The sequence below is a fragment of the Penicillium verrucosum genome (assembly GCF_028828655.1).
Source record: "Penicillium verrucosum strain IBT 35672 chromosome Unknown utg000001l_segment0_segment0, whole genome shotgun sequence".
In the NCBI taxonomy this organism is placed as follows: Eukaryota; Fungi; Ascomycota; class Eurotiomycetes; order Eurotiales; family Aspergillaceae; genus Penicillium; species Penicillium verrucosum.
This window is the reverse complement of record NW_026643210.1, coordinates 11794950-11822083: the sequence shown is the minus strand read 5'-3', so window position 1 is coordinate 11822083 and position 27134 is coordinate 11794950. Positions and strand designations below refer to the sequence as shown.

The following is a 27134-nucleotide window of genomic DNA, read 5'->3' as shown; positions in this document are numbered from 1 at the left end:
CTCGCGTTCAGATAGAACTGCAAAACAATTAAAAGGTGATCCCCATCCAGCAGGTTCCACATTAACCCTAACAACTTAAGCAAACTTAGGTCTTAACATCAGGCTCCTCGCGGCCAACATACTCCTTGAACTTGAGCAAAGAGAGGGCCAGCGAGATGTTATCAGCCAGGTACTCCTGAGCAGTGAGACCGAACTTGGACTTGTCGGCCTCGTAGCGCTCAACGTACAAACGGATAGTGGCACCGCTGCTGCCGGTGCCGGAAAGACGAACGACAATGCGGCTGCCATCATCGAACTTGGCGTACAGGCCCTGGTTCTTAGAGACGCTACCGTCGAGGTCAGTGTAAGAGAAGTTGCCAGCGTCGACGACCTTGCGGCCAGCGATTTCCGAACCAACGAAGGTGTCGCGGTTGGCGACCAAGTCGGACAGAGTGCTGACGACCTTGTTGGCGCCCTCGCTGTCGACGTTCTCGTAGTCGTAGCGGGTGAAGAAGGTGCGGCCGTAGGTCTGCCAGAACTCGTTCTGGATGGAGCCAATGCTGGGGGTCTCGTTGGGCTTCTGCTTGGCAACACCGGCAATGATGTTCAACCAGGCCACGACGGCCCACAGGCCGTCCTTCTCGCGGATGTGGTTGCTGCCAGTGCCGAAGCTCTCCTCACCACAGATCGACATCTTCTTCTCGTCGAACAGGTTGCAGAAGAACTTCCAGCCGGTGGGCACCTCGTAGCTCTGCAGACCCTGGGCCTTGGCCACGCGGTCTACGGCTCCGGAGGTGGGCATTGAGCGGGCCAAGCCGTATACACCCTGCTTCTGGAAGTAGGGGATGAGCTTGGCGTGGTGGGCGATGATGGCCAAGCTATCACCGGGGGCACACGAAGCTGTTGGCACCGTAGATCATGTTACGGTCACCGTCACCATCACTGGCGGCACCGAAGTGCACGCCGTTGGCGTCGACGGCCTCAACGAGCTCGTGGGCGTACACGAGGTTGGGATCGGGGTGACCGCCGCCAAAGTCCGGCTTGGGCTGGCAGTTCATTGTGCTGCTGGTGGGCAGACCGAGCTCCTTGACGAAGATATCCACGCCGTAGGGTCCGGTCACACCGTGCATGCCGTCGAACAGGACCTTGAAGTCCTTGTGGGAGCTGAGGAACTCCTTGATCAAATCGAAATCGAAGATCTCCTTCATCATGGTCACGTAGTCGGCGGTAGAGTGGACGATCTCAACCTCGAGGGGGCCGTAGTTCTTGATGCCGATGGTGGAGGTATCGACATCGGGAACATCGAGGTATTTGTAGGAGGTGAGGGTCTTCGCGGTCTCGAAAATCTTGTTGGTAACACCTTCGGGAGCGGGGGCACCATTGGCCAAGTTGTACTTGATACCAAAGTCATTCTCGGGACCTGGGAATGTTTGGTCAGTATTCAACAGATTGTGTTATATACTCCTGACAATCACTTACCACCGGGGTTGTGACTGGCAGTCAAGAGGATACCACCAGTTGCCTTCCTCACACGAATGAGGTTGCTAGCAGCCGGGGTACTCATAATGCCATGCTGTCCAACCAGGAGCTTCTTCACACCATAGGCGGCACTGATCTTTGCGATCTTGGAGATGACCTCGGGGTTGTAGTAACGGCCATCGCCACCAATGACGAGGAAGGAACCCTCAACACCCTCAGGGATTGATAGAAGAATACTAGTAATGAAAGATTCGGAGTAGTTGGCCTGTTGGAAGACCTTGACCTTCTTGCGAAGGCCGGAGCTGGGAGCAAGTTAGCTGGCAGTTCAATTGCGGGGCAATGAGCAACGTACGTTCCAGGCTTCTGGTCAGTGAAGGACTGGATGGAGACCGTCTGGACAGACATGATGGAATAAGATTGGAGGGGAAAATTTAGTAAGGAGAAAAGAAGAAGGAAAGGGGAAGAAGTTCGAGAGAGAAGTTCACCGACTTGTTGAGCTCCACGGGTGAGGGGCCAATGTTTGGCGTCATGTGTTTATCATTCCACTAGTTAACTAGTAACTCTTGTGTATAACGTACTTTGCCACATTCGATTTAATTTAAATATATATGTCTGGACTCCCTACACTTCATGCAGCTTAAGGGCTCTCTGATTTGTTCTATTCAGTCCAATTTACAAGTTAGTTATCTGTCAAGGTACCTCTTTCAAATTACCCCCGCAGATCATTCCCGCGGGGGAAATCCAAATAATGTCTTTTGGTACAACATTCTTCCGAAGTATATTGTACATACAGGGAGTGTATATTGATGATCTCTTCTTACCTTAGGAAGAAAATGAAATGTAGTCAGGGTCGATTTCAACAAGCAGAGTTTTAAAAATAGCTCTTAGACCCATGTCTCAGAGTAATAGAGACAAGCAAGCCACAATATCCGCCACATCACCCAAACAGCTTATCCTTGTAAAACCGCATCTCCTCAATACTTTCGAGAATATCATCCCTAGCAAGATGAACCTCCCGCTTAGGGGGCACCTGCTCAAGCATCTGATCACTTCCCCACCTCCGCGCCGCCTCCTTCAACGAACTAACGTCCAGAATGCGATAATGCAGATGATCTAGCACCTGTGAGTACGGCGCACAAGCAAGGAAGGCCTTATCGGCGTGAACACTATTACCCGCGAGGAGGGCAGTGCGCGGGACTGGGACATGCTGGCGGATGTAGGCGAGGAGAGAGTCGGCGGCGGTGGAGGGGGAGGTGGTCGAGGCGCGCACGGCGGCGGTGAGGCCCGTGCGGCCGTGTGTGTCGATGCACCACTGCGACATCGCGTCGAGGGTGGAGTCTGGGACATGGATGACGGTTTCGAAGCCGGTCGGTTCAAGGAGGTTTAATTGGGCATCTGTGATGAAACAGCAGATCTGGAGGATCTTGTCGGTTTCCGGGTTTAGGCCTGTCATCTGGCGGGGAGTTAGTGGTGCGAAACACATTGTGGGAGGGTTTTGGATATCGGAGATAGGGTGTCTGGACGTACCTCACAGTCGATCCAGACCAAAGGATCTGTTGAACGTTGGAGTGGCATGGTGAATTTGTGGCGGATGGGGGCTATTCTGGACTATTGAAGCTGTTAATGATTTGAGGTGCAATTGGGTGCTCGGCAGAATGTCTCTCACTTGGTGGAGAAAGCCGGGCTGGGCCAGAACACTGCGTAATGCAGATGCAGGTAGAAAGATACTTCTGAACATGGATGTGTAGCTGATACGTTTAAAATAGGGGTATATTTGTCTCAGCTATAGCCTTCAGGGTTTAGAAGCTTATCGGGTTTTAAGCCGTTTCAGCCAATGCTTGACAAACGTAGTCAGATAGACCCCGGGATCCTTTAGAATATTGGGGTTACATTATATATAACTACGTCTCTCCACCTACGCTTATTTCTGGATTTAAAATAATGATCAAGCCGCCCTGATCGGTGCAGCAAATGTATTTCTCCTTCAACATGTTCCCTGTATTGTAGGTAGTGGACATAACGGCGTAATTGTAGAAAAGCGGTACATATGACTGTCCAGAGGATCCGTTAAATGGCAATGAGGATTCCGCAAAATCCTAATCGATCCGTAGGATCACAGCAAAAATGACCCGGTGCTTTCCAAAGCGAAGAGTAGTAGCCTGTCAGGCCCAATGGCTCAAACGGGATCTCGAGATCCGACCACCTAGAAGTAAACTATTTTCGATAATTGCAAGCTTACAACTCCTCATCGGTTGCTGGGGGTCCAGCAGAAAGATCAGGTGTAAGACTGAACCCATCTGCGAATATCTTCGGGCTGGTCGAAGATGATTCCGCTGGAGCGGAAGAGCCCAGAACTTCATTAATTCTACCGGACGACTCTGCGATCCGGCGTCTGAGGGCATTCTCATCTGCAGTAGAAACACTCGCGCGCTGTTTCTTTAGCGGGCTACCGAAAAGGCCATCTTCTGGTTCAGCAGCTGGCTGAGATGGCTCGCAGGGCGCACCTGCAGATCCAGTCGCGGCAGCTTTTGGTGGTGTTGCTGAGCGCTCGTTTGCGGGGGGCGTGGATCCGGATCCGGAAGCCGGCGTATCGGCAGAGTCACCGACACTGGCTCCAGGTGGTTCGGCGGAGTGTTGACGCTTGAGCTGTGTGATTGTTAATAAAGCACAAATGGAATGTTACGATTGTACCTACCCGAATCTTCCGCAGGCTTTCCGCCAGCTCTCCTTGGCGTTGAATGTCATCGGGAGACAAGAACCGATCGTCATCCTTGGCTTCTTCATCGTCTGCCTTGCCAAGTATGGGATTGTCGGTGTCGTCGTCATCACTGTCCATTTCATCGACACTCTTCTTGCCCTTCCGCGGCTTGGCTTCGTTGTCCCGGAAATTAAGGAATCCAACGGAGCCCCCAGGCTTGATAGGGCCGAGGTTTGCGAAATCAGCTTGTATGGACTTGCGCTTCGTGGCAGCAGGCGTCTCTTGCACCTTGGGATCTTTCAGGATACCCATCTTCTGCAATTGGCCTATGTTCATGTAAAATTAGAAAGAATTCCCATCGAGAGTGATGTCGAGAATACTCACGTTCACCACGGTACATAAAAGTGAATACAGCGTATGGCTTATCACTTGGGTCAATACCAGTAACAGTTTGCGTACTAATGGTCTTCGGGTCGAGTGACTTGGGCTTCGCGAAACTCGTGGTGTGGTCAACATCGGCATCTCCTCCGCCGCTGTTATCCTGACCACCCTCCTCATCGTCGTGTGCATCAAACTGCGGGGAGTACTCGCCCCGCTTGATTTCTCCTGACGCCAGAACTCGGAACAAAGCAACCTTAATCTGGCCCGCTGTCTCGGGAATTGGATCATCGTCGTTAGAGTCGGAGGAGAGGTCGTCGTCTGAAACATCCTCGAGGGGCGACTTCTCATCATTCCCGTAACGCATAATGGTCTTGGACTTGGCAGGATGATTGTCCTCCATTTCCATGGCAGTTTGATCCTCCTCAGCGGCGCGCTTTGCACGTCGTTTCTCCATCTTTTGTCGCCTGCGTTCAATCTTGGCTGCGGCATCCTTGCCTTCCAGGTCCAATCCGTTGAGCCAGCGCTCCAGACCGACCTCGCGGAACAAGAACTCGCGCTCGGCAATTCCCCCGCCTTCGCTATCTGGGACGCTGACCCAGCGTGAATTCACCCATGTCTCTTCTCCTCGCCGCAGTAGTGTAGCCACCTCCTCCTTCTGTCTTCCGTCAAAGTATATGTATGCAGCCACAGTCTCGTTCGCTGAGTTTGTCAAGCCTTGGTATGGTGCGACCGTCCCGGCGATTTGACCTGGCTCACCGGGCAACTTGCCCACGACTTTTGGCTTCGGCGAGGGGCAGTCTGCTGTCGGCTTTGGGGTCGAGTAAGGAACATCTTGCTCGGGGTTCAGGAGGGTGACGGAAATGGCGAAGGTTGATTGTTCCGCTTTGCCGGTCCCAGATTCGGGAATTTTGGGCGGAGGAACAGGAATGAAACAACCTATGCGCGAAGCTCGAGAATGGCGTTGAATGGAATATTCGGAGATCGGGCCATCGGGCGTGTGGATGCTCACAGCAAGCCCTTTGAAGCAGGGCATGGTGGGAAAGGGTTAAGTGGGATATGGATGTTGCACTGTGGGGAGAAGAGTCCAACGAAGGCGCAGGGCCAGATCTGCCCCGCAACTAAATACAAGGAATACTTCGGGCAAAAACACGAGAAAAGTGACACCAAATTGAGAATAGGTGAACTTCTTTCTTAGTTTGTTTTTTTTTTTTGTTCCCTCGTGGGTGTTGAGAGAATAAGCTATAGGCGGGAGGCGGTCAAGATAGTGGGTTTCGACTCATCCAGCAGCCCACAGCAGTTCCTTGAGCTCCACTGCAGCTGCTGGTGTGTTTGTTTCTGGAGTTCAAAAATGAGGGTCACGATGACGGGGGGTGATCCTAGATTTCCTGAGGATTGGGTCTAAAGACACGACACTGAGGTTCCTGAGCTCAAGTGGGCACACACAACATCGAAATGCGAATAGAAGGAATGAAAGTAAGAGAGGTAGACCTGAGCTCTCTTTCAAGGGAAAAGGGTGAGGGGCGGGAGTGGACCAAAACATGAGCGTTGCCATCCCCCCGAACCCCCACGTGATACACCTATCAAGCCTATAATAGACTACAGCATGCCTACATTTATGGCCATTTGGATTCATTTATAGTCATTTGTACTTTATCCCATGACTCTACTTGGTGAATAGTATCATTTCCCCCTATTTACTATTATATATACTAATTATATTACTAATATTGAACTTGTCCTGATCATATCTCTCCACATTAGCTGATCCCCCAGCAACCATGGATGCTGCGAAAACCTTGTGGAGCACATTTTCCCTACTATAAGATAACCACCAGTACTACCTAGGTATACCCTCTTCGAATATCTAAAGGTGGTTCTTGGGATAAATCTCATTATTTCCAAAATCAATAGTGAGTCTGTCATTCATCATCTCAATTTCCAAATAAAAATAATAAAAATTAAAAATTAAAAAAGAAGAAAGACAAAGACAAAGAACGACAAAGAAAGACAAAGCCAAATCCCAGTCTGATAGTCCTAACACCCGTGGAAACAAATACCACGACCTGAGGAATTCCAAAGAAAAAACCAGAAACACGTTGCCCAGACAAATCTACGACTTAACATGGTCAGAAACAACACTATCCTCATTACCACTCGCAATATGGTCAAACTGATAAAGAGGCTCCAGCTCAACATTCTGGCGGAAAATGTATCGCTTGAACCAGTATGGTAGCGCTTTGGTGACTTGATACTTCATGTGCACCCGAGTAGGAACTGCGAAGATATAATCCAGCTCTTCCAGAGTGCGTTGCTTGGTTTCGGGAACCCAAAGGAAAATCATGACCATTGCAGTCACGTTCAGCCCACTAGATACAATCGTTAGAGAACTTGATGAGAAAACTGTAATGTCGGTAGAAAGACTTACGCATAAAATCCAAATGCTCCAGTGGCAGTCATTGCACTCAACATTTTGGGGAACGTGATTCCAAGCACGGCAGCCCAACCTAGACAGGTTGCCACAGCCCAGGACATGCCAACCTCTGATATCAATGTTAGTCCCAGAAACTATATCAAGAGAAAAGGAGAAACTGAAACTGAGAGTGAAAAAAAAAAAAAAAAAAAAAAAAAAAACATACCACGATGGGACAGAGGGAATACCTCCGCCGAATAAGTGAACGGCACGGGTCCTTCACCGGGCGAATAGAATGCAGCGAACAGGAACACGAAGAAAGCGATTGAAGCCAGGTGACCCGTACCCTCGGGGAGTCCAGAAGCAGAAAGCAGCCCCAAGCAAAGTCCATGCCATCTGCGGGAAAGTGAACAAAAGAAGAGTCCGGCGGCCATATGTATCGATGGTCCAGATGGCAGGGAAAGCGAACACAAAGTTAACCAACCCAAATCCCCAGGAGGCAAACAAAGCCTGTGTATCATTTGCACCGGCGTTTTTAAAGACAGTCGACGAGTAAAAAGCAACAATGTTGATACCACACATCTGCTGGGCGATCATGACAACGAACGAAGCAAGAGTGGCACGACGGACACGAGGGATAGTGAACAGCTCAATGAAGCGGGTGACATAGTTGCTCTCGCCAATTAAGTCCATCTCAATCTTGATCTGGGCATGGATGTAGTAAAGGTCGCGAGCAGCCTGCAAAGGCGTGTTACGGAGACGGCACAGAGACCGGTACGCCTTGCTCATCTCGCCACGTCGAATGTACCATCGAGGTGACTCTGGACAGAAGTAAACCCCCAAAAGGAGAGGGATAGCCGGGATAAAGGCCGATCCGAGCTGTAGACGCCAGGATATTTTGCCAGTATCCTTGACAGCAAGGTTGGCACTAAATCCGAGGAAAATGCCAAAAGCGGTCCAAAGCTGCCAGGACATGACCAGACCACCGCGGATAACAGCAGGAGTATTCTCAGCGCAAAAGATTGGAATTGTCGAGGCCTTCAAACCCATTCCAATACCCAAGAGAAGACGGACCACAAACAACTGTACCCAGTTCTGGGCAACTGCAGAGCCAATGGGGGTAATGACGCAAAAGATAGACGAGATGAAGATTGTACCGCGGCGGCCCAGGATCCGATTACATGGATCCGAGAGCCAGCATCCAAGGCAAGCACTGGCGATGTAGGGAGCAGCATTGACGATACCGATGAGCCATAGGTTCAGCTCGGCCTGAGCGCTCTTTTTGGGATCGTCTGATATACCAAAAGCATCAGGGAATGACAGGTTAGCACCATTGGAGCCAGTCTGATCCCATCCTCTGTAATAATGTTAGGGGGTGTACGTAAGGCGTATTGGGGAATAACATACTGCACGGCTGCACCAATAGAGCACAGCATGATGGTGAAGTAAAGTGATCTAGGCTGGCGCCATTTATGAAGCACTTCGTCATGCAGGGCAGTAAGCTCAGGCTCAGTCAAGTCTGCCACTGTCTCAAATTCGGTAGGATCACGCGCAACTAGCGCTCCTTTTTTCAACTCGGATAGGATGTCTGTCACGTTGTATTCCTCGGCAAACTCTTCCACGTCGCGCAGAACCTGATTCTTGGTCAAGCTGGCCAAAGGGTTCTTGATCCTGGTCGATGTTAGTGAACTGAGAGGGGAAAAAAAATACATGACCGTGAAATCAAACGAGTGAAGCTTACCTCGCTGAAACATTGTTCTGGAGGTCAACTTGCTCAAAGTATCCCTTCTCGGCACTGTTTTGATCATTGCTGGAACTATAATCGAATGAGCATTACGAAGCGCACAAGAAAGATGGAAATCTTACCGCTCGCTAGAGTCGACCCGGGTGATGGCCTCCTGAACCATTTTGAGGGCCCGGTGCCTGGTCGAGCGGTTAATAGCAACCAAGCAAGAAACCAGAGGCTGTGGACTAATTTGACTCCTCTTCTGATAGAGAAGAAAAAAAGAAAAAAAGAAAAAGTTGGATGGAGAGGAAGAGTTGAAAAACCAACTAACAACTCTAATTACCGCAGTAGCTCGTTTGATGGGCCTCAGAGACAAACAAAGTTGTGAATGGTAGCTAATGACCTTGGGGGAGGGACACCCTTTTTATATTCTGTGTCTAATCTTTTCCCAGACCAGTCCGTTTGACAAGAGAGATACAATCTCATTGGCTAGAGTAAAATATACCCAAGGCTCATGAGTAAATCCCAAAAAGGACAGCCTTTTGTCATGACTCCCCTCTGATCTACTTCCCGAAACGGATTTAATCTGGGGGCCCGCGTTGAATTGCCCATGGGGAAACTTCAAACTCCACTCTTACGCTAATCCTTCGGTTTTAAGTGGAAGGACTTGGTCTCGGCAAAATACTACACCAAGACTGCTCTGCTACCTTCCCTAATGCCAAGTACTAGAAACAAGTATGAACAAGTCTCTCGGCCCAAGTACAGCTACTTGCACCTGGAACAGAACCCCTCTAGGATCTTTCTCTCTATACCGGGATCCGTGTCTAAAACTGTTCAAGTCCAAGATGAAAGTAAGCCTTCTGCTGTTAAGCCCCAGGTTTATTTTCTACTGATGATGGGGCCGTTGTCTCCATGTTATATACAATCAAGTCCTATAACCCTATCCACAATTCCGGTCAGACTCAGATATGAAAAGAAATTGTCGTGAGGGATCAGGATCGCCGCTCTCGATATTAGCACCTCTGGGCGAGCGCCACATTCGTAGTCGCCTCTAGACAGGGGCCAGAATTGTGATTTGGCGAAAATAATTTAGGCATATGGCTAAGGAACAGCCAATTTATTGGCGTTGAATTAGCTTCAAATCAAGGTAATCCCTGCCCCTCAAGTTTGTTTCCGGTAGCTTCACGAGGCTAATATATTTTACCTTTATTTTATCCTTTGGAGTCACATTGAGCGAGACCTAAATGACCTAAATGATCTTTATTATAGCGAACATATAAAATTGAACCGTTTTCCGAATTCGGTAAAAAGGTAGAAGAAAAAAGTGGAAATCCGGGGCAAATCACGGGGAAAACTACATCTGGGGTCTCGAGGGCTAAGTCTCACGCTAAGTGTAATCCTGTTGTACGAAAAGGAGGACTTTGTACGGAATAGGAAAAAGTCAAATCCTCGGGGATGAATTACTCTCGGACCCCAACCATCCGGTAGTAAAAGCCGTGGAACAATATCGGGCGACATGTTGGCTTTCCTTTGATCCAAGGATACTCAATCCCGATCTTTGCGGGTAAAATTATGTCCTACAAGCCGTGTGCCCCGTAAGACCTCCAGTCGAGAGCGCAATCGGCGTTAGTGGCGTTAGACAAAGTAACCCTAGACCTGGTAATTATTCCAGCTGGATGATTATCTTGCCAAGTCAAACCAAATCCAACGTGTGTTTCTTGGAATGTGGCGGAAGTACTGATCGGATTCAAGCACATTAAAAGATGATCGCATCATCACTCATCACTCATCAACCTCAGAAAGAGGACGGTGACCGTCTCCGGCGACACGGTTCTCGAGGCTCGAGCGGGCCGTGTCTGGGGGTTGCAACGCTAAAGTGCTCGTGGCTGGCCATGTGGGGATCGACAACTTTCTACCCGAATGTGTTCATCCCTTGGGGAAATATTTGGAGATGCTTTTGTAACCTCTCAACGCCCTGAGTCATGACACAATTTGCGAAAGAATACTGAGATCATATCCCTTGGAGTTAATTACCTTTGTTCCATTTTCGGCTTGCCCTGCGCCTAGAAAAGTAGTATGTAATTGACATGTCAGATGCAGAGTGCCCCTTGTGTGTTAGGTTATTCTATGAGGCAATTCTTAAACTAGCTCTTAGTGAGAAGAATAGCATGGTAACATTGCCGATCAAACGTCCAATCCTGGTACCATCTGCCATACTAGATTCTGAGCTATGCTACTCCGTATGGACGAGCATTGGTCCTTCCAGACAGGGATCGCCCTTGCGGGTGCCTGCACACCCTACCATGTGGTGACTCTTAAACCGCCGAGCAATTTACATGGTCAATTCACATGGTGTGTGCCTTGCTGCAAGGGGCAAAGCAAAAATATAGAAATATGTCTACCATTCATCTGGAGTCATCGGAGACTTATAGCAATTATGAGATGTTGTACCGAAATACCAAGGGAGGTTGATGCGGTTATAAAAAGATAAGGTGATAGTGCTTGAAAACAACGGCATATTATCTAACTTTGAATGGGGACAAGCTGGCAACTAAATTGCTTTTTCTTGATGGTAGTGTTGCCTTGGTTCAAACAAAGAAAACGACAGTAACATGCTCCCATGGGAGTCGATAGTTCCTATACAGGGGGCTAAAAGCTTAATCAATTATGGCCAAAGAAGTATCGATTCAATACTGTTGGCTTTGAAGCTCCATGTGTGATTTGAACTCTCTCTAATACCAAACAGGACAAGCGAACCATTTCCGTCTCTTCGCCAATACGGGCTGTGATTACGCTATTCAGCGGTATATCAATGAGACGAGGCGTCTCTACTCGGTTCTCGAGTCGCGGCTGAAGGAAAGTCCTTGCCTGACGGGTGAGAAGTATACAATTGCCGATATTGCGAGTTTCTCTTGGGCTCGTGGTGCTCTTGTTTCCTTGGAGATCTACCTGTCTGAGTTCCTCGCTTTGAAGAAGTGGGTCGAGGAGATTGATATGCGTGCTGCTGTTCAAAAGGGGGTAGATGTTCCCCATTCCAATAGGACTTCTGAGCAGAAGGCTGAAATCTTCCGGAATTTGCGGGTCAAGATTGATGCCATGACAACTTCTGACCAGCATTGATGGTGATATATTGGGGTTCTGATGACAGGAACCGAAAACAAATTCAAAAAGGAAAAGACTCAAGCTCTGGCAACAATAACTATGATAAGGTTCATTGAAGAACGGTAATCCTATTTCAAAGGCCAATTAGTTACATCAATGCTTCTAGCGATAAGAACTAAACTCGTAATAATAAATGAAGAGCCGATAACTATGAAATACTCAAAGCTCTCCGGGTTTGTAGCTCCGCCAAGTCTCAAAACCAACCTGCTCATACCACCCATCGAGTGCAACCCAGTCTACAAAGACGCCTTCAATACCCCGTTGTTTCATGTTTTCAATAGCATGGCAGATCAATGCTAACCCAATGCCATACTTGCGGTGGGATTCATCAATTCCCACAGCACCAATCAGTCCTGTGTTCGGACCACAGGCTTGGGGGAATGCCCAGGACTCGTTCAGAGCGTCTGATGGACCAAGCATCAACGTCCAGCCAACTTGCTGGCCTTGGGAGTCGAATGCTACCATCACACTGTCGGGATACTTGTCAGGGTGTAATGCGACGTATGCCCCCACCCAGCTCTTTGTAACACATTAGTATAGATTTTAATAAAGTATAAGCGTGAGGATAACAAGAATCTTACCCCGTTCTCAGAGAAATTCTTTCTTTGACCAGCCAGGCAGGCCTCGTAATCTTCGGATTTCAATGGCGCGAAGCGGAAACCTCGTTCCCGAGAACGAGTGATATACTTCTCTGGAGACTGGAAGTTCCGAATATCTTGGTACAAGTCAACGGCTCGGGCACTTGGAGGACTGAGTCGGAAACCACGATGAGTAAAGAAATGCTGCACCGTTTCTGGAAGGTCCCGGGGAATACCAGGCCAAAAGCGGGGGAATGAGCTGCCCAATTTCACGCTATTGAAGCCAAACGTTGCCCGGAAGTATGCTCTCGTTTCTTCCAGCAGGGCAATTCCAACGCCTTGGTGTTGGTACTTTGGTGACACGGCAAGAACTGAGATATACACGGTGTCTGGTGCACCGCCGGCATTTGTATAAGCAAGACAGAAGCCTACTAGCTGCGATCCAATGCGCGCGACGAAATGGTGGCCATACGGACGTACTATCATAGACCGCAAACTTTTAGTGGGGACGAGGTAGGTCGGGAGAGCAGCGGCCCAAACTTCGACCACCTCATCCAGATCTCTTTGTGCGTCAAATGGTGTTACTGCTGCGGAGGTCTTTCCCAAAGCATTTGTTCCCACGGGAAGAGCGCCTGTCGGGACCAACGCTCCAAACATGATATCGGCAGCCACAGAGAATGCCTCGATAGTCGGCTCGTATGTGGTAATATAGGTCTTGACATTAGGAGCATCAAGGAAGTCATAAGGGTTGCAGGCGGCAATATGCACCAATGATTGAACACGTTCAGCAAGCTCCAGGCCCAGGGACTCCTGGTACGGCGACTCTCTTGCATTAAGTGATGTGAAAATCACCACATCGGCGACTTCAAGTGTTCGCCATTGCTCCGAAGTCAGACCGGTCTCTCCGTATCTGATCTCAGCAATGGAGTTGTTGTGTTGCCGCAGCACATCAAGATATCTGTTGGAGTGATATAGTCCTGGTTTCCCCGTCCCCTCGCCGTCTACAGCACCACCGACTGGGGTCTTGTCTCCGGGGAAGAGGAATATGATGATTGAAGTCTTTGACAGGGGGAGTACGCCATTCTTGTCACGAACGAGTGTGGTCGACCGCGAATATATATCCATAGTTGTCTCGGCAATTCTATTGTTCAGCGAGCTCAGGTCGGCGAGACTGGATTGCCGAAGAGCGGCGTCCCAGTTCAAAGACTTGTCCTTCACCGTAGCAACATGGCGACAAGCGTCTGCCAGCCGCGATTGGTCGATTGTGCCGGACTTTATTGCTTCGCAAACTCTCTTGATCGAAGCCACCTGCACATCAAAGGTATGACAGATCATGATGCTATCGCTACCAGCGCGCAATGCTAGCACCGAGCCTTCCTCTGTACCGTATGTGGCGCGGATTCCATCCATCTCCAGACAGTCTGTGATGATCATACCATCATAGGCCATGTCCTTGCGCAAAATTCCCATCACATCCGGAGAAAGTGTTGCGGGTCGCGTGAGATCGATACAGGGCAGCGAGATATGAGCAGTCATGACGGTCTCGATCCCTTCAGCGACAGCCCGCCTAAACGGAATCAACTCACAGCGCTCCAGTTGATCCCTTGTCTTAGGAATGACCGGTAGTCCGTAATGCGAGTCAACGGCTGTATCTCCATGACCTGGAAAATGCTTTACACTAGGGACAACGTTTTGTTCCCGCAGACCCCGCGCGGCCGCACTCGCAAACCGGCCCACAAATTCAGGGTCATCGCCAGGGCTGCGCACACCAATAACTGGATTCAAGGGCTCTGAGTTAATATCGCAGACTGGTGCATAGTTCATGTTAATCCCGAAGAAACTCAAAGTTTCCCCCGTGGCTTTCCCCGCACTGTAGGCACACTCAGGGTCATGGGTGGCACCAAGTGCCATAGGTCCTGGTACCTGAGCAGCGATCGGGGGAGAAATACGAGTGACCAGTCCATTCTCTTGATCAATTCCGATCAACAGTGGGCGCTCATGTCCGGCCAGTTTGGCTTCATTTTGTAAAGCCAGTGTTAAGGCCTAGAGAAGGTTTGTTAAGCCAATCAAGGACAATATAGCCTCGGATATCGCACCTGAAGCTGTTCTGCGCTCTCAATATTGCGCGAGAAGAGGATGATGGCTCCAACGTGGTAATCATGGATCAAAGTCTTGATTTCGGGGCTTGGGGTGCAGCCATAGAACCCCACCGCGAAGAGCTGCGATCGTCAGTGAGAGATTCACCAAAGAGGGGTTCCAGGGATAATTTACCTGTCCAACCTGTTTTTGAAGATCCAAAAAAGCCATTATGACTTGTTTGTTGATTCTTTGTATTTGGGGTCATGGGTTGCAAGTAAATGGTTCAGAGGTGACGTTGAAAGGATCGGAGTCTGCCTGGGTCCACTTGCAACGTTGTGCTTACACCTGGGCACTCGGGGTATTTCAACTTAACCTTTTGGGATCTAGTAGATTCTTGTTATTTGAACATTTGAATGTAACAAAATATAGAAAGAGATGGCAGGTACGATGGACAGGAGGATATGTAACTTTGATATGACCAGCGGAGAATATATATCCACAGATATATATGTTCTTGATAATGTTCGGTGATCCAAGCCTTTTCACTTCCATTTCATATATTTCATGTAGAGCCTAATACTACAAAGATCCCATATATCTTCGATATTATAACATGAACATTAATGAATATTATAACTAACTATATAATGTTCAAACGTCGAAGGCTGAAGCTAAGAGAAGATAACGGCACGTGCGCCCGTAGTCAAGGCCCTCTCTTTCCCGAGCCCCCTCTGTATCCAACCCCCATAGAATGAACCAACATGAACAAAATGAATCAAAACACTAGCACCTCAGGTATGACGAGCGGTATCGACCAGCATCGTCCATTTCCATGTGATCAATGCCCAAAGCTGTTTACACGGAGTGTAAGTATCCCCCCCAGCTCCTTGTCCTCTCTACCTAGTCCTCACGCGGATCCGATCTGCCGCAGGAAAACCTACAGCGGCATAAGCGTGCACGTAAGTCTGCATGAATATTCCTTCATAGAAAATCAAATATTAATGCTCTACAAGGTCACGGTGGCGCTTCGCGGAAGAATTTCCAGTGTAGCAGATGCCATGCTCGATTCTCTCGAAGGTCTTGTCTCCATTTTCATACCCGCCATGCATTGCAATAACACAGATAATTTTGCAGCGACGTATATAAACGACATGGTGATCGTTGCCGTGCGACAGGATCCCAAATCCAGACATCTCAGCCGCAGGTGCCGTGGGAGGGTATACATACCCCCCAGGCAATGGTCGGTATACCGTCACCTTTGACCACCACCCGCAACCCAACCGAACGTGTTGTGACCGACGAAGCTTTCTGGGAAGAGCATAGTACATTTGCTGCTGAATTACCCCAGAGCTTTTCCTCTTCCTCGCCGAGGTATGCTTGTTTGCCTTGAGCCTATTTGTGTTAAATGCCCCCGATGCCGTTCCACATAAAGGGGGCTCATCGATTGCAATCACACGTCTAACAATGGAAACTTGATCCACAGTAACCACGATAATAGCGAAGAAACATATGTCAAACAGTATTTTGAGAATTTTCACCCGTCTTTCCCTCTGTTGCATCGACCTACATTCATTGTATCCTCGACGCCGAAGTTGCTGCGAAAGGCCGTCACTGTCATTGGGAGCTTATTTTCTCCCAACTTGTATGACCATGAGGAAACCCAGGCCCTCGCACACTGGCGTCAAGATATATGGCAAAGTGGACAGGGAGAACTTCGGCACATGGTATATGATGAGAGCTTACTATGGCGTCCTTTGAAAAAGACGTTCTAATCAATGCTGAAATAGGTTTCCTCGAATTGCAGTGTGATCAGACAGCCCTGGGTCATACAAGCGTGGCTTCTCTATATAATCTACGGGGTATACGCAAGCGAAGCAGGACAATTCCAGACCGTGAAAAAGATGCTGCGGCAACTTGTTGATGTCTGTATTGTCTTCTTCTACAATATCCGCTCCCCCCTTCCCCCCTCCTTTACCTAGGCTTATTTTTGACATAGGCTGTACACGAAATTGGCCTGTCCCAACAGGGTATCGCTATGCCAGATGCCCAGTCTTGGATGTACCAACTTGATTTCAATTCACCTGGAGATGATTCGCAAACTCTCTATACGCGGTGGACGTCCTATATTACCACCGAATCGATGAGACTATCGCTGTATACACTTGTCTTCTTAGATTCACACACGTTTTCGCCTTGCAATTCTCGGCCTTTGATGTCATCGATGGAACTTGGCTGGGAACTTCCCTTCCCTATCAATCTGTGGGAAGCCAAAAACTCTCAGATATGGCTTCTGAGGTTCAACGAGAACTTTGGACTTTCGACTTTTACAACAGCCAATAGTCTGTTACACGGACCACGCGGCCTAGGGACGGCCTCTCTGACAATTGCTACTCAGCAACTCATGACCGAAACACCGGACCAACAACTTTTAGCAGCCCTAGAAGCATCCCCCTTTGCCGCATTTTGCGTTCTGACGAATATGGGTGCTCTTGTGCGGGACTTTACGCGGTGTTACTATCAAATGCCACCAAGTCCGTCCGATCCGAATCCGTTCCATATACTGACCCAGGGTCAGAATAAACAAGTGCACACGGCAATAGAAGCAATCACGAAGATTGTTAAGAAGCAGGCTTACACCGGTGACAGCCCCCAGTTTCTCCTATGGAGAACGAACGAGCTCTTCATCTCTACTATCAAGATCAGTCTATGTCGCCCTGATCAGCTCTTAATAGCAGGTATTGTGGATAACAGCTTGATAGCTGGGATGGCTGCTTCCACTCATCTGACCCAAGGGAACCTTGTCGCGATTCGGCGATCAGCACCTCTTATTCCTCGCCACGTCGGTGGTGATGAGGGAATTGTGGCTCTTCTGAATGATTTATCTGGGGCACTATCTACCATCTCCGGAGAAGAGCAGGATAAAGTGGCCCGCGAAGCCCCCTGGGTCACAGTGGCCAGTTACGGTGTTTTACTATGTATCTGGGGGGGCGCTCAAACGCGCAAGCACCGATATCCGTCACCACTTGGACACTTTCAACGAACTCCCCAGGATCTCTGAATCCTGCATGTTGATCTTCAACACCCTCATGGAGTCCGCTCTTCTCCATTTCCCCGCAGATAACGATGTGACCCGAGACCCCCGCTTATGGACCATGAACCGAGAGGCTTTCGTTAGTCTGCTCGATGAAGGCGAGTCACTATTTGTCAATTTAATCAAAGCTTTCTGCCAGCGAAGATCCCTATGGGGGATCGGGCCTTCCATGCTGGCTGTGTTGGGCGAAATCCCAGGTACTGGGGCCGAGTAAAGCCGTTGCGGGGTTCAGCATTGAAGGTTCAAGCTTGTTATCAGAGTGAGTGGACGGTGGGTACACCAAGTGGACAGGTGGAGCTCCACATGTTCCCCGGCCCTTTTCAGTTAGGCCAACCTTGGCTGCAATTCGTTTATAAAACGCGCGAACAAGCCAAAAGGCTTTTGCAAAGCTTTCAAATCGAGCTTCAATCTAAAGATAATGACGTCGTCCACACTGAGAGTTGGCTGGGTAGGTCATAAAACCCTTATTTGATTGCCCATTTGCTGACCGGGAGTAGTATGGCCTCGGATCGATGGGGTTAGGAATGTCCGTCAATCTCCAAAAACATCTTCAGAGCAACAATTTGTCCCCACTTCGTTACAGCAATCGCAGTTTGTCAAAGGGTGATCTTCTTCGCGGTGAAGGTGCCATACCTGAAGATAATTTTGAAGGTCTCGTCCGAAATTCGGATATAATTTTTACTATGGTAGGGCATTTGCCTGTCATAACGATGCACGCTGTATTGATGAAGAAAAATAGATCTCCACTGACGCTGTCCTCATTGAACTATTTAATAAGGCCCTGGTCACGGGCAATTCATTGAAAAGCAAAACTTTTGTAGACACTTCTACTATTCATCCAGACACGTCAAAATGGGCCACCTTGCGCCTCGGTGAATACGGGGCAGCATTCATAGCTGCTCCAGTGTTTGGTGCTAGCTCCATGGCAGCCGTTGGGAAGCTGATCTTCGCGGTAGCCGGACCTACTGGGGCGGTTGAGGCAATCAAACCTTTTATCATGGCCATGGGACGCAGCGTCATTGATATGGGGGAAGATGTGCAAAAGTCCAGCCTTCTAAAAATATCAGGGTGGGAATCTATGGAATATTTGAAACGATCATCAACATTGAACTAACCACTCCTTTCTTTCCAGGAATGTCCTCGTTATCAGCTTCATGGAAGTGATTGCCGAAGCACAAGTATTTGCCGAAGTGACAGGGATCGGCAATCAACAGTTGGAGAAATTTATTGGCAATATGTTTGGTCCCGTGCTCGAAAGTTACTCAAAACGCATTACTACTGGCGCGTATGCACCGCCGCTGGACACGTCTCCTGGGTTTGCAGCAGCCCTTGCAAGCAAAGACATGAAGCACGCTCTCTCCATCGCTGCCAGTCATTCAGCTCGTCTTCCAACGCTCGAAACTGCATCAAATCGTCTTACTTCAGCGCGAGAATATGCTGGTGAGTGTTTGGATAGTTCAGCCATTTATGGAACAGCGCGAATGGAAGTGGGTCTATCTTTCTGGAGCAAAAACAGTCGCCAGGGAAACTGAGTCTTTTGTTCTTAACTAAATAGAAGGTTCTTATGTTGAATATTGATACAAGATTCACTCGGCTCTTCATGACGTGCCCCCTCTCCTTTTTGTTAGGCTCTGTATGTTGTCTCGCACGTGAACCAGCTATTAAGAGCGTTAAGCTCTAGAATCCACATGAGGCACCTTGTGATTGAGGTTAACAGAAGATTCTGTATTGTCTCCAAATAAAAAGAAGCTAGCTGCATATATAGCGGGTGGACGTCTGATAAACAAAGAATCTAGGTATTCTGTCCCAACAGTTTCTCTAAAGCGCCTGATTGCTATTTATCGCTCCCAGTTGTCCTATTCATCGGCATTGTCGATGGAGCTCCACCATGCCCTCCACTCCATTGCCGGGCTCCGCTACTATTGACAGGCACATAACAAAACCAAGATTAATATAACCAACTCCATTGATTTTTGCTACTCTCTCTCTTCTGTCGTATTTCTTCTACTCACTTTCAAAATCACTTTCCACTTGCCGGCATCATGGGCTCTGTTTCTCCCTCATTTTTCGAGCTTGTGAACTATGCCTAACGCCTCCGGACGAGCTCACCGAATCATACAATGCGAATCCAGTTGCGCGCAAAGTGAATCTTGGGAAAGGAACATACAAAAGCAAAGATGAAAATGGCAATACTTGGATCCTGCCCGCGGTGCGATAGACAAAAGAGAAAATCAAGGACTCGAGCCATTAATATTCCCCGATCCTAGGGCTCGGCTGAACGGGTCCAATGTTCGGTATATTGCGGAATGCATAAATCAGACAGTCAAGCGATAAGACGGTTTTTTTTGGACTATGGCAGGTATCAGAATGAAAACATAATTGAGTCAGATAGGTAATCCCAATGTCCATCAAATTGCTATCTACATCGGACCCATCGCCTGCCCTGGTGGACATGGTCGTGGACCCAACAACCCTAATCTTGTGATAAGCTGATAAGCTGGTAAGCCAATCCACATGCCCCCGGCTCAAAATGGAGCTCCACCAGCAAATGTCCACCCCCAAGATTCCGGGGTACAGCTTGAAGCTTGGCCAACTTCCCCATAGGCTGTCAAACAGCCTTTCCGATAACCCAATATCAAACGAGGGGGATTTAAAGAGGAAGTCATGGCTTCATGATTCTGGCATTCGAGTCTCTGGCATCAACTGAGACAACATGACAGTGTCAAACGATATGAAGCTGTCTGAGGTTCCACCAAAGCGTGATACGGAGCAAGCAGTTATGGACATTCAGGATGGAGACCTGAAGCAGCGTGACATCCGGGACCTTGATCCTGCTCTCCAATTCATGAACGCAGAGGAGATTGAATATACCCCCGATGAGGCTAAGAAGGTTTTATCCAAAATCGATCGAGTACTCATGCCCTTGCTCTGTTGGGTCTATTTGATTCAGTTTGCCGACAAAACATCATTGAATTATGCCTCACTCATGGGCATTCGGGAAGACACTCATTTGGACCCCGACTCGCAGCAATATAGTTGGGTCTCGAGTATTTTCTATGCTGGATATATCTTTTGGGAGTAAGTCTGTTCTCCTGCTGCTATCTCCTACAGGTTGTTAATGCATAAGCCTAGATTCCCCACCACGTATCTGCTTCGCCGCTTCCCTCTGGGCAAATACGCCTCAGCCAATATCGTGCTCTGGGGCATCGCACTCGTCTGCCACGCAGTCACTCATAACTATGCGAGCCTACTGTGTGTTCGTTTCTTTCTAGGCGCATTTGAGGCAACAGTTACGCCAGCCTTTGTCTTGTTCACTTCTTGCTGGTATAAACAAGAGGAACAAGCCAGACGCATGGGCCTTTGGCTCAGTTGTAACGGATTGGCCCAGCTGCTTATTGGGCCCATTGCATACGGCCTAGCGGGTGTACACGGCACTTCTATCGCTGTCTGGAAAATCCTCTTCTTAGTATTTGGCCTTCCCACTGTCCTAACAGGTGTATTATATTTGTGGTACATGCCCGACAATCAAGTCCAGGCCCGGTTCTTGAACCACCACGAGAAGCTTATTGCCATTGATCGGATTCGGGGCAACTTCCAAGGAATCGGCAATCAAACATGGAAATGGCCCCAATTTTTCGAAGCATTCCGCGACCCACGCACATATCTCTACGCCCTATTCTCGCTGCTGATGAACATCCCCAACGGGGGAATCACGACCTTTGGCTCTATCATAATCAGCTCCTTTGGATTCTCCAGTCGAATGTCCCTGATTTTGAACATGCCAATGGGGCTCGTGGATATTATTTGTAAACTGGGATTGACATATCTCTCTGATCGATTCTTTGATCGCACCCTCTTTGCCATAATCGCCATCCTGATCCCCATGATCGGCGGGATCATGATGATTGTGATCCCCGTTCATGCCAAAGCCGGCTTGCTAATAGGATATTACTTCATTGGTGCTGCTGGGACTGCCTGGTGTCTCATTATGGTGATGATTTCCAACAACACCCTAGGGTATACTAAGAAAGCAACAGTGAATGGTCTTCAGATTGTGGCCTACGCAGCCGGGAACTGGATCGGTCCTCAAACTTTCCGCTCAACCCAATCGCCCGAATATTTCGATGGAAAGTTGATGGTTGCCCTCATGTATGCTCTGGCAGCGGTCACCTTGGCAGCAATTCGGGTGATCAACATCCTGGAGAACAAGAGACGAGACCACAAGGCAACCGAGGATCCTGATATCGCACATGCTACCCCTGGTTCTGAATTCCTGGATTTGACGGATTTTGAGCAGCCAGCCTTTCGATATGTACTGTGATTCTCTACGCTTGAACAAAGATCATGATATCTTTGGTATGCCTCATACGAGTCTCTCCCAACTAAGCTTGAGCAAGCAAAGTTGAATATTGGTAACTATTTACTAAGGCTGTACCGTGATAGGACTTGGGGTTATGGGATATTGATAAGATATCTACTACCTACGTGTACCTAGAAAACAGGACCTGTCCCATTTGTCCTTCACATGAATTTATTGTCTCATTTTGTCGCTCTTTCTTAAAAAATATGAATCAATTCTAATATGCAAAAGAAAAGGGTTTAAGTTTCTGCAGAGTAAGTCGCTCATGGAGATGTGCCGAACTAGGAATATGGCTCCCCTAGGCCCTGGCTTTTTTATGGTCTACTGGTAAAAGCATCAACTACTCAGATTTGGACATGCATGGCAAATCTCACGGATTATTGTTGAACTAGGAGGCTTCCTACTATGTAGGGGTTTGACCTTCAATTGGTTTATTGCATATTACCGATTTCTTAAGTAACTGGAACCGAACTCTTTTCATAAATATCGAATATTCCTTTTCCGGACATGGAAGGGTAATACATTTAAGAGAAACAAACAGAATATCCAAGTACATACGGTATACTCCTATACCTCCTCTGCCAAACTCCGGTTGGCGGCCACACTACCGTTGGCGATAGGAACAAACGACGGCATGACCGTTGACTGATCCACTCTTGATTTCTTGGGCTCTCCAAGGACTCCATATCCTCCACCACCAGGTGTTTCCATGACGAACCGGTCCCCAGGCTGGACGCGGATCGAATTTTTGCCACCAACAGAGATATGTCGACCAGCCTTAGTGATCCATGTGTTCTTTCCGCGCTTGCCATCAGCGCCGCCTGCCATACCGTAAGGCGCAAAGCTCCGGCGTTCGGAAAGAATGGACACAGACATCGGTAGCCGCAGCTCTACATCTCTGATAACGCCTTCTCCTCCAGGATACATTCCGCTGCCGCCACTCCCTTCGCGAAGGCTGAAACGACGGAGAATCACCGGATAACGTCGTTCTAGTGATTCGGGGTCGGTAATGCGCGTGTTGGTCATGTTGGTATGCACGCCGCTTGTACCAACCCAGCCGGGGCCTCCACCACTCCCGCCAGCGATAGTTTCATAGTATCCGAACCCATTCTCGCCGTCATTGCCGAATGTGAAATTATTCATGCATCCTTGACTAGCAGCGCAGATCTTGAAGCTCTTAACAATGACGTCGACGATCCGTTGTGAGGTCAATACGTTACCCGCGCACACTGCAGCTTCGAAGCTCGGCCGCAACAGTGACCTGTCGGGGATGATAAGCTGCACAGGTTTGATGCAGCCCTGGTTGAGGGGAATGTCGGAGTTAACCATACAACGCAAGGCAAAGATGACTGCCGAGTTGCAGATCGCAATTGGCGCATTCCAGTTTCCTACAGTCAGTCAGTCATTGTCCCATGATGAACTATCACACGATGGACGTACCATAAACCTCTGGACCCGTTCCTGTGAAGTCAAAGATGGCGGAACCATCGGATGGATTAATGGTTACTTTGAGCATGATCGGGGTACCGTCGTCCATGTAGTCGACCGCGGATATCTCTTCCCCATTGTGATCATGGGCAAGACGCTTCAAAAGATTTCGCACCGCGAGCTCAGCTGAGTCTTGAATTGCGCGCATGTACATCTATTTTAGTTAGCCTAATGGTCTTCGTATCTTTCCGTTATCACTTCTAATTACCTGAACCACGTCCATAGAATATTCCTCGATCAGTTGCCGCACGAGACGAATGCCACAGTGGTTAGCAGCAACCTGCGCTTTCAAATCGGTGACATTATCCTGGAAGCATCGGGATCCGCTGGAGCCTGGGAAACGCGCAGGTTCTACGCACAGCATTCGATGCAGCCTTTCCTCATCGAAATTACCAGCGCGCACTAGCAGATATGAATCAAAGACTGCACCCTCTTCAGATAGAAGCTTGGACAGGGGCGGCATTGAGCCAGGAAGTATGCCTCCAACCTGCGGACGGTGTGTTAGTCTAAAGATCAACCAGAGCATAAAGAGAACTTACGTCGGCGTGATGACCCCGCGAAGCAGCCCAAAATATTATATCTTTTCCATCAGAGTCAAACACAGGGGTGATGACCGTGAGGTCGGGGAGATGAACACCTCCAAATGCTTGATAATGCGTTAGTTGCTGGAATGAGTCTCATATTTGAGTTGAAATACCTGGTGTATTGGAGAGCAAAACATCACCATCCTGCAGCTTGCCCTGCCACTCGGAAATCTGCGATCTGACTGCAAAAGCCATACTCCCAATCATGGCGGGTACATGCGGTGCGTTGGCAACCAAATCTCCTTCGGGTGTGAAAATCGCACAAGTGAAATCCAACCGTTCTTTAATATTGGCACTGATACTGACGTTTTGCAAAACGCGTCCCATTTGCTCTGCAACTCCCATAAACCGATGGCGGAATATAGAAAGCTGAACTGGATCAATGACCTCTGCGCTTGTCACTTTCGGACCTGAGGAGCTCACGTCCAGGACCAGTACATCTTGTGTCAATGTCGCCCTTGAGTGCGGACTGACCAAAATTGTCTGGGTTTTGTCAATAACGATAGCTGGCCCTGAGATCTGGCACCCATCGCTCAAGTTATCAAAATGGTATACTGGTGTGTTTACCCATCCCATTGGGCTGAAGTAGGTGGATGCCCATGATTTTGGAACCGGGGCCACTGATCCAGACACGAGCTTGGGATGGGAATTCAGGGATTTGTCCGCAGACCCAGAGAATACACTGGAGCCAATCGCCCGAACGCGAATGGTGTCAACATACACTGCACGGTTGGTAGGAGTGAATCCAAATTGCTGATGATGAGCTTTGATAAATTCTTCTCGAGGGTCGTCGGAGCTATCCAAGGAGATCATGATTGATGTCTCGCTGCCATCGTATCTCATATTCAGGAAGCGGCGGGTCTGGACAATGTTGAACGGCTTCATGGACTCATTACCTCGGGCGGTGTCTGCGAGAATATCCATGTCGCTATATATCGTTTTGGACGTAGAGTCATCAAAGGCTTTTGCGCATACCCGCTCTTCCTCGTGCACGAGGTCTGCCAATCCAATTCCGTATGCAGAGAGGATAGAGGAGTATTTGTGGATTAAAACTCTCTTAATCCCCAGGGCTTCGGCGATAGCGCAGGCATGTTGACCCCCAGCACCACCAAATGATGCGAGGTGATGCTTTGCAACATCGTGACCCTTGGCTTCGGTCAAACTTCGAATGGGTCCACACATCGCCGAATTGGCGACCTGAAGGAAACTGCAAGTGGGACTTCTTAGTAGCCGAATCTTATCCTTGTATTTCGAATATTACTCACCCGTCTGCAACCTCTGCCCATGTCAGTGTTTTACCCGTCTCTTGGTTGATAGTTTGAGTGAGATCCTTGAACTTGACAAGAACAACCTCTCTATCCAATGGTTCATCCTCATTAACACCAAACACCGAGGGGAACTCCTCTGGAAGCAATCGTCCCAGTGCCAGGTTTGCATCGGTCACAGTCAAAGGACCTCCTTTGCGATAACAGGCCGGCCCAGGATTGGAGGTGGCACTCTCGGGACCAACTGACATAAGCCCATATTTCCAAGTCAGTATACTTCCTCCACCAGCCGCGATGGTATTCACATTAAGTTGTGGGGCTTGGATCGCTATCCCAGCAGTGGTTGTTTCAAATATGTGATCCAGTTCGCCGTCATATCGACTGACGTCAGTGCTGGTGCCTCCCATATCAAATCCAATGACAGGGGTCTGTTCTTCTGTGTCGAAACATGTCTGAGAAAATCCGATAACACCTCCCGCAGGTCCAGAGAGAATAGAGTGCAGCCCAGAGAGGCTTGACGATGGCACCAATCCACCATCTGACTGCATGAACTCCAATCTCGTCCCCGACTTGTCGATATTGGGGAAATTCTTTGAGAATTGTTGCAAGTATTGTTCGATGTTTGGAGTCAGGTATGCATCAACTACCGTGGAGTTTCCACGAGGGACAAGTTTTGGTCGTGGAGAGGTTTGATGTGAGAGAGATATATATTTGAATCCAATCTCGAGGGCCAACTCACGAATCTGTAACTCATGAGTTGGGAAGATGTAAGAATGCATGAGGCATACCGCCAGCGAGCGGAAGCCCTTTTTATATATATCTTGCAGATAAACCCGAGTACTTGCCAAGTCGATAGGCTGTAGCACTTCAACAACCTCACCAGAGGTACCAAGGATTGACTCAACTGGCTCTGGAGATTGCAGCTTCACAGTACGGAGATTCGAGTCACTGCATGCCCCAACTGTCACGCGCTCTTTAACCTCGAAGACGTCCGAGTATAACGGTTTTGATCGTCGAATTGACAAATCGAACATGTACGGCCGGCTTTGGTTACCAATATACAAGATATCCTTGAAACCCTCGGTGACAAGTAATGCTGTGCGCTCGCCTTTACGCTCGAGTAGCGCATTGGTTGCAACCGTTGTGCCCATGCGGATCCATTCTGTTGAATTAGCACCAAAAGATTAACCAGGTATGTTTCTGAGCTGATGACTCTTACCGACATCCTTGAGATCTAGTTCAGAGCCTCGTGGGATTGAAGTTTTATAGTGTATCTCCAAAACACGGCGAATCGCCTCAGTTGGCGCATCAACGTAATTCTTTGGGTCGACAGACAAGATCTTCACGAGAATATCGTCCCCGTTGATCACTTTGCAAATACAATCGGTGAAGGTTCCTCCGCGATCTGGTCTAGTCAATACTATATTAGATTATATCGAGGGGTATCAGTACTCACCAATGGAAATGCTCAACGGCTTTTTGTTGGTAACTTCAGGCATATTGGATGTGATTAGATGCTCAGTAGAATATAGTAGAATTGGTGAGTTGATCAATGGGCAATATGGGGTAAAACGTGGTCTATTAGAGGTTCTATGTAGCTTATCATTAAAGTCCAATTCCATGACTACGCAAGAGTAGATAAACGATCCCCTCTTCGCGCATCTCTCCGTTGTGGAGGTGGTGGAGGAGGAGCCCCTGGGGAGTTCTGGAGAAGAATGAGATAAGACCGGTGGAGCTCCACCAGTCCACCGACGAGCTACAGTCTGGAAGTGCGACTGTCAACGGATTGTCCACCATCTCTTCATCTATTCGGTGAAAAGCACGAAATGTAGTGGAATGTACGCTAAAAAAGAA

At 48.6% G+C, this 27134-nt stretch overlaps 12 protein-coding genes across 12 annotated transcripts; 6 read left to right on the top strand and 6 right to left on the bottom strand.

Moving 5' to 3' along the window:
- Nucleotides 1–85: 85 nt before the first annotated feature.
- Nucleotides 86–1863, bottom strand: pgmA (phosphoglucomutase PGM2; the record flags this gene model as incomplete). The annotated part of the gene is made up of 4 exons (XM_057217057.1): nucleotides 86–879; nucleotides 932–1399; nucleotides 1459–1760; nucleotides 1811–1863. The coding sequence occupies 4 exons, from the start codon at nucleotides 1861–1863 to the stop codon at nucleotides 86–88; spliced, it is 1617 nt and encodes a 538-aa protein (XP_057078940.1).
- A 532-nt stretch (nucleotides 1864–2395) lies between these two features.
- N7516_004336 (oligoribonuclease) lies at nucleotides 2396–3033 on the bottom strand (the record flags this gene model as incomplete). Its single annotated transcript, XM_057217056.1, has 2 exons — nucleotides 2396–2911; nucleotides 2986–3033. The coding sequence occupies 2 exons, from the start codon at nucleotides 3031–3033 to the stop codon at nucleotides 2396–2398; spliced, it is 564 nt and encodes a 187-aa protein (XP_057078939.1).
- Nucleotides 3034–3693: 660 nt separating this feature from the next.
- N7516_004335 (uncharacterized protein) lies at nucleotides 3694–5570 on the bottom strand (the record flags this gene model as incomplete). The annotated part of the gene is made up of 3 exons (XM_057217055.1): nucleotides 3694–4104; nucleotides 4154–4482; nucleotides 4541–5570. 3 exons carry the CDS (start codon nucleotides 5568–5570, stop codon nucleotides 3694–3696), a joined length of 1770 nt encoding a protein of 589 aa, XP_057078938.1.
- Nucleotides 5571–6227: 657 nt separating this feature from the next.
- Nucleotides 6228–8854, bottom strand: N7516_004334 (uncharacterized protein; the record flags this gene model as incomplete). Its single annotated transcript, XM_057217054.1, is given in 8 exon segments — nucleotides 6228–6354; nucleotides 6652–6903; nucleotides 6963–7077; nucleotides 7174–7343; nucleotides 7360–8304; nucleotides 8355–8618; nucleotides 8689–8763; nucleotides 8814–8854. The coding sequence occupies 8 exon segments, from the start codon at nucleotides 8852–8854 to the stop codon at nucleotides 6228–6230; spliced, it is 1989 nt and encodes a 662-aa protein (XP_057078937.1).
- A 2155-nt stretch (nucleotides 8855–11009) lies between these two features.
- N7516_004333 (uncharacterized protein) lies at nucleotides 11010–11793 on the top strand (the record flags this gene model as incomplete). The annotated part of the gene is made up of 2 exons (XM_057217053.1): nucleotides 11010–11025; nucleotides 11420–11793. The coding sequence occupies 2 exons, from the start codon at nucleotides 11010–11012 to the stop codon at nucleotides 11791–11793; spliced, it is 390 nt and encodes a 129-aa protein (XP_057078936.1).
- Nucleotides 11794–11994: 201 nt separating this feature from the next.
- On the bottom strand, nucleotides 11995–14720 carry N7516_004332 (uncharacterized protein; the record flags this gene model as incomplete). The annotated part of the gene is made up of 4 exons (XM_057217052.1): nucleotides 11995–12354; nucleotides 12417–14456; nucleotides 14510–14632; nucleotides 14685–14720. The coding sequence occupies 4 exons, from the start codon at nucleotides 14718–14720 to the stop codon at nucleotides 11995–11997; spliced, it is 2559 nt and encodes an 852-aa protein (XP_057078935.1).
- A 1-nt stretch (nucleotide 14721) lies between these two features.
- N7516_004331 (uncharacterized protein) lies at nucleotides 14722–15023 on the top strand (the record flags this gene model as incomplete). The annotated part of the gene is made up of 2 exons (XM_057217051.1): nucleotides 14722–14850; nucleotides 14922–15023. The coding sequence occupies 2 exons, from the start codon at nucleotides 14722–14724 to the stop codon at nucleotides 15021–15023; spliced, it is 231 nt and encodes a 76-aa protein (XP_057078934.1).
- Nucleotides 15024–16713: 1690 nt separating this feature from the next.
- N7516_004330 (uncharacterized protein) lies at nucleotides 16714–17550 on the top strand (the record flags this gene model as incomplete). Its single annotated transcript, XM_057217050.1, has 1 exon — nucleotides 16714–17550. One exon carries the CDS (start codon nucleotides 16714–16716, stop codon nucleotides 17548–17550), a length of 837 nt encoding a protein of 278 aa, XP_057078933.1.
- A 28-nt stretch (nucleotides 17551–17578) lies between these two features.
- Nucleotides 17579–17797, top strand: N7516_004329 (uncharacterized protein; the record flags this gene model as incomplete). The annotated part of the gene is made up of 1 exon (XM_057217049.1): nucleotides 17579–17797. The coding sequence occupies one exon, from the start codon at nucleotides 17579–17581 to the stop codon at nucleotides 17795–17797; it is 219 nt and encodes a 72-aa protein (XP_057078932.1).
- Nucleotides 17798–18001: 204 nt separating this feature from the next.
- On the top strand, nucleotides 18002–19115 carry N7516_004328 (NAD(P)-dependent oxidoreductase; the record flags this gene model as incomplete). The annotated part of the gene is made up of 4 exons (XM_057217048.1): nucleotides 18002–18031; nucleotides 18081–18269; nucleotides 18323–18651; nucleotides 18716–19115. The coding sequence occupies 4 exons, from the start codon at nucleotides 18002–18004 to the stop codon at nucleotides 19113–19115; spliced, it is 948 nt and encodes a 315-aa protein (XP_057078931.1).
- Nucleotides 19116–20296: 1181 nt separating this feature from the next.
- N7516_004327 (uncharacterized protein) lies at nucleotides 20297–21904 on the top strand (the record flags this gene model as incomplete). The annotated part of the gene is made up of 2 exons (XM_057217047.1): nucleotides 20297–20661; nucleotides 20716–21904. The coding sequence occupies 2 exons, from the start codon at nucleotides 20297–20299 to the stop codon at nucleotides 21902–21904; spliced, it is 1554 nt and encodes a 517-aa protein (XP_057078930.1).
- A 606-nt stretch (nucleotides 21905–22510) lies between these two features.
- On the bottom strand, nucleotides 22511–26779 carry N7516_004326 (uncharacterized protein; the record flags this gene model as incomplete). Its single annotated transcript, XM_057217046.1, has 8 exons — nucleotides 22511–23331; nucleotides 23384–23585; nucleotides 23640–23918; nucleotides 23971–24077; nucleotides 24129–25222; nucleotides 25281–26442; nucleotides 26500–26685; nucleotides 26737–26779. The coding sequence occupies 8 exons, from the start codon at nucleotides 26777–26779 to the stop codon at nucleotides 22511–22513; spliced, it is 3894 nt and encodes a 1297-aa protein (XP_057078929.1).
- Between the last annotated feature and the right edge of the window lie 355 nt (nucleotides 26780–27134).